Source organism: Emydura macquarii, unplaced genomic scaffold (genome assembly GCF_026122565.2).
Source record: "Emydura macquarii macquarii isolate MOO-44397 ecotype Brisbane River unplaced genomic scaffold, CSIRO-AGI_Emac_v2 contig_2636, whole genome shotgun sequence".
NCBI classification, from domain to species: Eukaryota; Metazoa; Chordata; order Testudines; family Chelidae; genus Emydura; species Emydura macquarii.
Genome location: NW_027132773.1, coordinates 6,560,808 through 6,571,436, shown reverse-complemented (window position 1 = coordinate 6,571,436; position 10,629 = coordinate 6,560,808). Strand labels below are relative to the sequence as shown.

Here is a 10,629-nt window from a genome sequence, read left to right as displayed (position 1 = left end):
AAGAATTGGGCCATAGCTGTCCTACAAAACAAGAGCCGTTTCTACTCTTAAACAAGATGTTTTTCTTGTATTGGTGTTAGTCTGACTTCGGCTTTCAGTAACACTTTAACAGCTGGGGAGCAACAACTTTGACTTGTAATGTTTTGCCTCTCTCTCTGCTTTTTAATTAAAAAGCAGGTGCTTGATCCAGCTTCTAGTGAAAAAAATATCCATTAATATCAATGGGAGCAGGAATAAGCCCCAAAATTCCAGTCGTGCAGTCAATACACAGACACTGACATCAATGGATGATTTGCCTACATAAGGACTGCACAACTGGGCCCTCAATGAGAAATGTCGGCCATTTCCAGTTATTTCATGGTGGTGTTGAAAGGTAAAGAAATACAAATGTTTAAATTTCCAATAACTCTTTGGTGTCTAGTTAACCAAACTATTTAGAATGTTCCCCATCCAGTAAGGCTGGGATTTCTTCTAGCCATTTCCCCCTGTAGTCTATGGCCAAATTATGAACTAGTTTACGCCTTCTGATTTTCCAATGACTTCAATGGAGGATCAGTGCAGAATATAGCCATTATTATAGTGAGACATGGAGCTACTCTAGTTTACACTAGGTAAGGATCTGTACCAGTACTCTACTGTTTTGAAGCAGCATCTCAACTAAAATTGCTACCCTGCAAACAAAGCATTAATTTTAGAAACAAAAAATGAATAAAGTTAACTTTTTAGAAAAATAAGTCATTAGTTTTGTTTCCTGATCAATTGCCCACGCTCCATTGCTCTGTATGTCATTAATACTTTTCATAAATTAATTTACAGCAGTGCAAAATAGTTTAATTAGCAATATGGTATATTTCATGATATGGCCACCACAGTAGTTCTTTGTTCCTATGATGATTAGTGCCTTTGAGAAGCTTAAAGTGCCACACTATGTTACTCACAAGTGCTGTTACTGCACTTGAAGGCCACCTGTCTCTTCCGTGTAACTGAAGCGTCAGGTTACAATGGGGATGAATTTGGTAGATTTTGATGATTTGGGTGAATCTCTCCATGTGTCCAAACTGTTTGTTGGGCTTCTGTTGTTGCTAAAAGAAGTCTGTCTTTTGCTAACGCTGTCAGAATCTTCTTTGCTCAGCTTTTGTTTTATTTTTTGACAGCAAGGGAAGCTCTGTATGCAGTCTTGCAGGAGATGCCCACTAAAGAACATGTAGATCCATGGATTGCAACAACTGTTCAGACTGGCCAACAGAGCAGTGACTGTAATGACAGTGTTTTCAGAATCTGTTTTAAAAAAAAAAGGATACTGTTTTAGTAGTAGAAGTAAAGGAACATTACTCATATGCAGTCAATTTCTTCATTAACCATTTGATTTTTGAACAGAAATGAGAAAAGCAGTCTTTGAACTGCGCAGCAACTGACATTTAAACACAGTAATAAGCACTGGTCTGGTTGGGCTCCTCCTATTGGCAGCTCTTCAGATTGCTGTGGGGGAATCCAGCCTCTGGATCCCCAGGTGTTATAAACCCAAGCTCTGCCCTTGTCTTGGGGTCCCCAGGCACACTATTAGAGTGAAGACCTTCTGTCTTACTGTGACCTCATGGACTCTTGCCCAGCCCCTGTAACCAGCATGAACTCCTCCTACTCCCCCTGTATCTTACATGCATCTACTTCCATAATCTCACCGAAGGGGGTGAGCCCTTTGGTTTACCTATTCAAGGGGCCATCATGTGGAAAGTGCTGTATGTAACACAGAGAAACAGTCCAGAGTTCTATAATGCTGCTGCTTTTTACTTAATCATATGAGAAATACACAGATCCATACAAAATATTAAACTACATGCATTTCCCTGCCTCCATTTCCTCATCACTCCAGATCATTCTTTGGGCTGGAGACAGGAACTGCTCAGCATCGTTCTGTCACAATCCATCACTTGCATGCTGAAACATGGAGTCTTCTTCCCTCAGTTAGTCCTCTCACCTAGGCTGTACATGACCTTCTTTCCTCCCTTGTAAGTCTTTATTTAAAGCCCTAACTGGTCACCTGGTTTCCTTTGTTCTGCACCTGGTAAATTTCCATTTCCCCCTCCCCTTGGAGCAGGAGGATAAAAGTGTTTCTCCCCTAGACCAGAGCTCATCCATCCTTCTAAGAGGTTATTACTTGAACAGGGTCCTTGAGTTCTAAAACCCTCCTCTGTATCTGGTCTAGGAGGAAGTGACACAGCCCTGCTAACCCATGGTGGATAAAACATAGCTGATGTAGCAATTTTCATAGTAACCACTTAATATCAATCAGAATTGAGCAGTTTTACAGACAGATCCTCCAAATCATCCCTAGGACACAATCAGGAAGTCCTTAGTCAGGTAAAACTCCTATTGGAGTCAATCAGACTTTTGTCTGAGTAAAGACTAAGGACTTCTGGTTTGGGATCTAAGAACCCAATCCAGCAAACCACTTAAGCACCTGTTAACCTTTAAGTGTCAGAAATCCCATTGACACTGAGGCTATGTATACACTACCACTTATGTCGGTATAACTTATGTCGCTCAGGAGTGTGAATAAGCCACCCCTGAGTGACCTAAGTCACTGATTTATATGCTGGTGTGGACTGCACTATGTTGGCGAGAGAGTTACTCCCATCAACATAGCTACCGCCTCTCGTTGGGGGTGGATTAATTCCCATCAGCTTAGAATGGCTACACTAGAGAGTTTACAGCTGCATCAGTGCAGCTGTGCTGCTGTAAACTCTCTAGTGTAGCCATAGCCTAAGCAAGTGCTTTGCTGGATGGGAGCCTTAAATCCCAAACCTGAAGTCCTAATTCTATTAGGCAAGGATGAAACTTAAGTCACTGGCAAAACACTAGCTTCAACAAGGCCAGGATTTCACCCTAAATTTTTTCTTCCAAAATGTATTCAGGATCTGATCCAAAGCCCCTTGAAGTCAATAGAAAGATTTTTAATCAGGTTCATAATGCTAGAGATCAAAGAATGACACACTTCTTCCCCTTCAAGTAAACTTTGTCATAGAAAATGCTGTATCCTCCTATCTCTACTAGTTTAATTAAATTGTCAGACTCTTTCAAATACTTAGTACGTGCAATTAAAAGTGGCCTTGCTTTGTGAATATTACGTTTCCACAGGGATATATTTACTGTGTTGTGCAATTCTAAAAGATTTTTAGACATGTCTCTTTAGAATAATCTCTCTATTTAACCTAATGAAGTGTCCAGACGGGTATTTAATTTTTCTCCTTTTGAAATCAAAACTATATTAGTCTACCTCAAATCTTCAATTCTATTATATTTGATCAACTATGTTATGCATTGTGATTTTGGGCTCAACCTCACATTTATTGTGTAATCAAAGTTCCCACTATTATCAATGAGAGTTTGAAGTATAAAAAGAATGCAATATCATTTAAAGTGTATGGCTTATATGTATGTATACTTTATAATGAATTAAAAATTACTTCCAGAATTTTATCCATAGCAAGGAATTCACTGTGTTATTTCTGGAATGGACTTTTTAATTAAAAAAACAAAACAAGGCATATCTGGCGTTTTGAATTTTGGGGAAACATATTACTAAATTATTTGTTTGTTCAAATTAATTCAGCATATATTTTAATCACAACCACTTAGTTTTTATTTAAGCAGAAGTGACAGTTTCCTTCCACAAGAGCGGATTGTTTACAAACAGCAAATGTATAATCTCTAAAAGCTTTTGGAAAACATTAGAGCTTGGCACTTTTCTTAGGCTGAATATATTTTGATGTTTTCCTTGGTTGTGTACAGACAGCTGAAGTGTCAGACACACCGTGAATCCCAATGAAGCACAAAATTCTCTTCTGTTTGTAGATCAGTATAAGTAGTACAAATCGAACGTTTAAGTTATCACAGAACTTTCAAGCAGGCAAACAAAAAGGTTGGCAGCCTCCCTGGTTACTTTAGGGTGATTGCAAGCTTGCAAAACAGATAAATACATTTAAGTTACTTTAGTGAAGTGTTTGGTAGGAGAAATATTGAGAAGGTTTAGAACAATCATTTTGTAAAAAAACCAGAAACCCTTAGTTACTTTGTAATAAAATGGAGTTTAAGAGGATTTTCTCATATCAATTGAACATTGTGTTTGATCTAACCAAAGCAAGATGGCAAAGCATTGTACTTATTCTTATTAAAAAAAATAAGCTCATCGAAGGCAGGAGCATTTGTCCGGGTAATGACTAAGATTCAGCCTCTCAAAGTTACTTAGCTGTGATATACTGTAGAATCTTCACTAGAACTCTAAAGGGCCTGATTCTGCTCCCATTGACTTCAGGATTGGGCTCTAGTTTTACACCCTTCCTGGACACGAACTTTAGAAATGGAAATGAAATCCCTAAAATGAAATGGAATCCCTAAATTTGCTATTTGTTTCCCTCTTTTAACCTGTTTGAATGCAGGTAAGTGGCAAAACTGAAATGCATACAAGATGGATGGGAGAAAGGCTTTTTAGTGTAGCACCTGCATTTCATTAATTTCACCAGAACATTGGGTCTGTCACTCAACAGCAAAAGCAAAACAGTCATTAGGAAAACATGCCTGTGGTTATTCGCAAGTGATTTACTCATACCTGCAATATAAAGACAAATTATCTTTTAGTTTATGTAAAATTTGTCCAGGAACATGATGGTTTTTATTCACCACCTGTCCTTAAAGAAATAATTGAGGTGGGGACAAAACATGCCATGAGCAGAATTCCACATCTGTTTCACAGGGAAAAGCTGCTTAAAACTCAATCTACTCATTGTTCAAATTGTTCCTCAAGAACAACTGAAACAGTGGGGGCTTCCTTATCAGAGCTGGCACGGTCATAATATTAGCAACTATCAAGGGCAAACAATTAACTATTAAAAAAAAAAGGCAGCGTTTACTGCCCTGAGTGAAACTAACGTGATTTCCCCTTTATAATTTAGAGGTAATCCTCGATCTGGCTCTCTTCCCTGCCCCGCAAACACACGCACGCTCTCAGCAGTGGGGAGCGAAGTGGGAGCACTTTACGTTTCTGTTCTCAGTGACTTCCGCGTCAATGCGGAGTCACTCCGGCTTGGCAGCAAGGTACGCGAGAGCAGAGGCTGGCCACCTGCGCCTCCCCGTCACCTACCAATCCAGGAGAAGTGCGGGTCCCAGACGGACCACATCTGGACGGTGAAGAAGGGCGCCCAGCAGACGATGTACGCCGAGACGATCACGAAGGTCATCTTGACGGTGCGGATCTTGGCGCGGGAGATGGTCTTGACGCTGCTGACACAGGGGGTGGGCAGCAGCCCCACGCGGAAGGCGCCGCCGGGGGGCCCCGGCTTGCGGCGGGGCCCGTCGCCCCCCTCGGCGGCCCGGCGGGTCTTGCCCCGGATGTTCCTCCAGATGTGGCCGCAGATGAAGCCGTAGCAGGTGGCCAGCACCAGGACGGGCGCCACGAAGATGCCGGCGGTGATCCAGGTGACGTAGGCGCGGGGCCCCCAGGGCTGCACGAAGTGCGCCCAGCAGTCGTAGACCCGCGAGCCGCGCTCCACCTCGCTGAGGGAGAAGATGAAGTACTGCGGCGTGCTGAGCAGCAGGCTGAGCGCCCAGGCGGCCGCCACCATGGCGTGCGGGCGGCGGGCGGGCTGGCGCAGGGTCTGCAGCGGGTGGCAGACGGCCACGTAGCGGTCGGCCGTCATGGCCACCAGCAGGTAGGCCGAGGCGAACATGCCGAAGACCTGCAGGTGCTTCACCACGCGGCACAGCCCGTCGGGCCCGTGGAAGCGGTAGGTCACCTCCCAGCACAGCTGCGGCAGCACCTGGAAGAAGGCCACGGCCAGGTCGGCCAGGCTGAGGTGGCGGATGAAGAGGTGCACGCGCGAGGCCTTGCGGGCCGTGCGGCGCAGCGCCAGCAGCACGAGGCCGTTGCCCAGCAGCGCCGCCGCGAAGGTCAGGGCCAGCACGGCGATCTCCAGCTTGGCCAGCTCCTCGTCGCGCCCGTAGGGGTCCCGCCCGTCGGCGCGGCTGGCGTTGGGCGCGGGCGGCGGGCTGGGGCTGGCGCCGGCCGCCAACCGCCACTGGCTGCCGTTGCCGGCGGGGGGCGCTTCCCGCGAGGGCCCGGGGCTGGCGGCCCAGCGCATGGTGCCGCCCGGCGGGACCGGACCCTGCCCTCACACCGCCCGCTCGCGCTGCCGCTGCTCCGCCGGCCGCCTCCTCGGCTGTCCCCTGCGAGGAGCGAGGCGCCCGGGGCCGCTGCCTTTATCCCGCGGGCGGGGAGGGAGGGAGGGAGGGGCGCTCCCGTCTCAGTGGCTGGTCAGCGCTTGACGCCAGCCGCCCCCTCCCACCGCTCGGCGTCCGTCTGCTCCCTCTGCAGCAGGACCGGAGCTCTTCACCCTTCCCGCGCTTCCTTCCAGCCCCGCCCCGCACCCTCGCCCCGGTTACAGGGCGCCCGGCTCCATGCCGCCCATGGGGGTCGCCTCTCTCTCTGCCCCGAGGAGAGCGCAGGGCTGCGTGTGGCTGCCAGTGCAGAGAGGGGAGACGGGGGCCAGCGGCACCTTCACTCCTTAGCCTGGGAAACTCCCTCTTCCCTTCCCCTCGGCCCCCCAAAGGCGGCGGCGGTGTCTTACTGCGCCGGGGAAACGCTGCTGAGCGGGGCAGCGAGGAGGGCAAGGATCAAAGGCAGGGACGGGGAAGAGCGCAGAGGGCGCAGACAGCAGCATACAGGGGAGGGGCAGGAGAAGGAGCAGGACAAGGGACGGGAAAGGCCGGCTGAATCGTGGAGGGGCAGTGGTGATACCTTGCAGGAGGGTGAGGATAAGAGGAGGCACGGTCATGGGAGAGATGGAAGAACTGGGCACAGGAACAGCATGAGAGAGGGAGGAAGAGTGATCTGCAGGCTGCAGGAGATGCTACCCCCGCCTCTCCACCGTGGAGCCCTGTTTTTGTCAGGGGTCGCATCCTTGCTTGGAAGTTTTTTCTAGATGAGCAGCGAGGTGGCATGTCGTTCTGGGGAAAATGTCGATTTCCTTACTCCTAGCCATCTCTTTTGAAGAGTTACTGTAAAGAAAAATGCAATCTACAGCATCATCTATTTCCTTAAATCCAAGAGAAAAACAAAGCAGCACCACTCAAACACAATCAGTTACTAGTATCTATGAATTATTGTTTTCATTCCCAGAACGGATTTTAATAAGGTCTGTTGCCCAAGAGGTTGTGATATGGCTTTGACACAGTCTTCCGGATTTATCCCTTGTGGCTTCCTAAGTTTCCATCCTGTTGCACACACAGATAAGAGAGGAAAGCAAAATGTGTTGACTGTTACTCCCCATATTTCTACAAATCCTTAAAAGCCCAGGGGTAGAATTTGTTACAGAAATGAACTTTAGAAAGCGGCAATAGTGAACAAACAGCGCGTTCAAAATTTTGTCACAACTTAGGTTATTAGGGTAATCAAAACAGCATTTTAGAGGAAAGATCTCTGTTACTTTTCCCTTGTGTCTCATTCTCCCATTGGGAAGATGGAAAGTGATGTTTTGGCATTGAGCACAGTACTGTCTGGTCCTCTCATGGTTTATAACAATAGCACTAGAATAAATCCCAGGAGAGACGGGAGGGGAATCAATGCAGAGATTGGAAACAAAGCGTGAAATCTTGACCCCTTTGAAGTCAGTGTCAAAACTCCATTTTATTTCAGTGGGGCCAGGATTTCACCAATGATGGATGGTAGAAATTCACCTAGAATTCAGAATAGAAAAAGACAGCATGAATCTAAAACCTCCTCTAAAGTACTATAACTGCAAACATATTTCCATAATTGATCCCTTTAACTCCATCAATTCTTAAATATAGAGACATAGTTGACCTACCAAAGTGGAAACTAGCAGATAGAGATTTTCCATTTTCTTGGTTTCATAGGTTATTCTCAATTTAGGGAACAAATTTGTCCCCATTGAAATAAATGGGAATTTTATCATTGATTTCAGTGGAACCAGCATTTGGTCCTTATAATTTAGAAATAGCTTTCATGCTGTCATATGAAGTAATACATGAGATTTAAGGCTAGATCTTGCTTCAGTGAACACCCACATTGTCTTCAGTAGAAAATCCTGGATCAAGTCCCATCTGACTGTAACAACGATGTGTTACTTAGGCTGATTTTTAACTAAAACAACTTTAAGAAGAGAAAAAAAATCTGCTTTATAAAAAAAGGTGTAAGGAATAAAATTCATATTTGTCTTTCATTAAAAAAGCAGTTTTGAAATTCTGATTTTAGAGGACTCTTCCAGATTGACTGTAGTGAATGGACTCCTGAATGATATACTTCAGGATATACTAAATTACTTCATGGATTTGATCCTGCACTTTGTACCTTATTTGAGGCTTGATATCATAAAGTGCTCACAAAAGAGCTTTAGAGCTTGATCCTGCTCTCATTGAAGTCATTGGCAGAATTCCCATTAATTGCAGTAACAGGCCCTTAATTCACACCTTGAACGCTGTCCTACTGTATTACAGATTTTGGGAGGTCTTGTCCAGCTGAGGGAAGATGCCACTGTGAGTTTTGCCTGTATAAAGACTACAGAATCAGCCCCAGCCTACACTGAAAAATTTTGATCATCTCTAATTTTTGATTAAATGGTTTCCTGAATTCAGAAATGATTTTTTCATGAAAAATGCCATGCCTTTCCCAGCTTTTTGTTCATAAGCATTATTGAAAGTCTAAACCGTTTGATAACATTTACATAATGCTTTTTTGATAAAAGATTTTAAATTGAAAACAGTGTCACTTTCACTTTTGTCATGATTTTTTTTTCAAAACTCTTTGAAATGGAAATAACTTTGAAATGTCAACAATTTTCACAACAGTTATGATTAAAAAAAAATGTGGTCCATATAATCTCCTGAACTATGCAGGGTGGAAGAGAGCAGCTAAAATCAAATGGGAAAAGGGTTGAGGTCAAATACGGAGATAAAAATGAGGCTACATGGTATAACTCCCAAGGTAGCATGTAGCCACCAATGACTCCTTCAGATTAAATGTGTATGGCCTGCTGTGGGAAGAAATTTGGGAACAATCATTCCTTTCAATATTGTTTTCCTGTGATTCAGGCATGATTTACAAGGGAAAAGTTGCCTAAATTAAAGCTTGTATGAACACAATTAACTTAAATCTGTGTGTCATATATATGTGTGATACTCTGTAAGTATCTACATGAGGAACAAATATTTAATAATGAACTCTTCAAACCAGCAGAGAAAGGTATAACATTATCCAGTGGCTGGAAGTTGAAGCTAGCCCGTTCAGATGGGAAATAAGGTGTAAATTTTTTAATGGTAAGAGTAATTAACCATTGTAACAAGGCATTGGTGGAGTCTCCCTCACTGGCTATTTTAAAATCATGATTGGATGTTTTTCTAAAAGATATGCTCTAGAAATTATTTTGGAAAAGTTATGTTGCTTGTGTTCTACAGGAGATCAGACTAGATGATCACAAACGGTCCCTTCTGGCCTTGGAAGATATGAATCTATGAATCGATGGTTAGTTGACTGACGTTGTAAGTACCACATGGGAGAGAGGCAATCTCTCATCTATCCAGAACTCAGACCATTTAGAGACTGATAAAACAATACATGAAATACCTCTTGGATATTAATTAGCAGCCAGTTCAGACACTGGAGGGATTCATACTAGTAATGCACTGGTTTAAAAGAAAGGGAGTTGTTGGCAAGGCGTTCTTTGTGAGAATCCTGATTCTGATTTTTGACTCTGTATCTTGCTTCCCACTTGGTCCAGTAGAGCCTGAATAGCAATAATATCTTCCTTCATTTGTCTCCACTCTAAACTAAACATTCCAATCTCTCCTCGTATGGAAGTGTTTATGTGCTTCTAATCATTTTTTTACCTATCTTTGGGTATCTTCTCTTTCCTCTGTATCTGAGATGGGGTGATTAGAACTGAACACAGTATTCAAATCAAGGGTGTACTTTGGCGTTAAATAGCATTACTATGTTGTCAGTATTATTTTCTATCCCATTCTTTCTACGTCCTACATTCTGTTTGTTGAGTTGTTTTGTTTGTTTGTGTTTGTTTATAAAACTATTGTGCATCAAGCAGTTTACAATGATACCCAGATCTTTCCCCCCAGTGGTTACAGTTAATGTAGAAGGATATTGTATAGTTAATTGAGAGTTATTACTCTTCATATTCATAACAAGATCACCAAGTATCAGTATTTATTAACCAAAGTGTTACTATTCTGTAGCCTCAGGGTATGGGTAGTCACAGAGAAATTGCATAATTTGATAGGCTACCTACCCTGTAAAAATGTAGGTTTTAAAGATTGAGCCAATAGTAAAGATCACAGACCCTATTTTTCTCTCAGTCAGTTTACAGAATGTTTTCCAGTTTTACTTATACTAAATATCCACCCATGTTTGTTTCAACTCACAATCGTACCTAATGACAAATTGCTTAGTTATAAATCAAATTCTTCAGTAAGAGCCAGATCTAGCAAAGCACTCTGAGCATGTGCAAAAATGTCAATGTGATTATTCACGTGCTTAAATTTGAGTGCATTGTTAGATCAGGGCCTTAATCTTTCTAAAACTGCTAGTAAAAATAAATATATCACTGA

General features: G+C 43.6%; 1 protein-coding gene across 1 annotated transcript; it reads right to left on the bottom strand.

Annotated features, from left to right (window-relative positions):
• Window positions 1-644: 644 nt before the first annotated feature.
• AVPR1A (arginine vasopressin receptor 1A) lies at window positions 645-6,207 on the bottom strand. Its single transcript, XM_067564117.1, has 2 exons — window positions 5,138-6,207; window positions 645-1,278 (listed from the first exon to the last, which is right to left on the bottom strand). The coding sequence occupies exons 1-2, from the start codon at window positions 6,132-6,134 to the stop codon at window positions 992-994; spliced, it is 1,284 nt and encodes a 427-aa protein (XP_067420218.1). The 5' UTR covers window positions 6,135-6,207; the 3' UTR covers window positions 645-991.
• Window positions 6,208-10,629: the final 4,422 nt, after the last annotated feature.

Excerpts from the sequence above, each read along its gene's own strand:
- AVPR1A (XM_067564117.1), bottom strand. The coding sequence starts at position 6,134 with ATGCGCTGGGCCGCCAGCCCCGGGCCCTCGCGGGAAGCGCCCCCCGCC. Across the intron at positions 1,279-5,137 it reads CCCGCACTTCTCCTGGATTG|ATTCTGAAAACACTGTCATT; the intron begins GTAGGTGACGGG and ends TTTTTAAAACAG.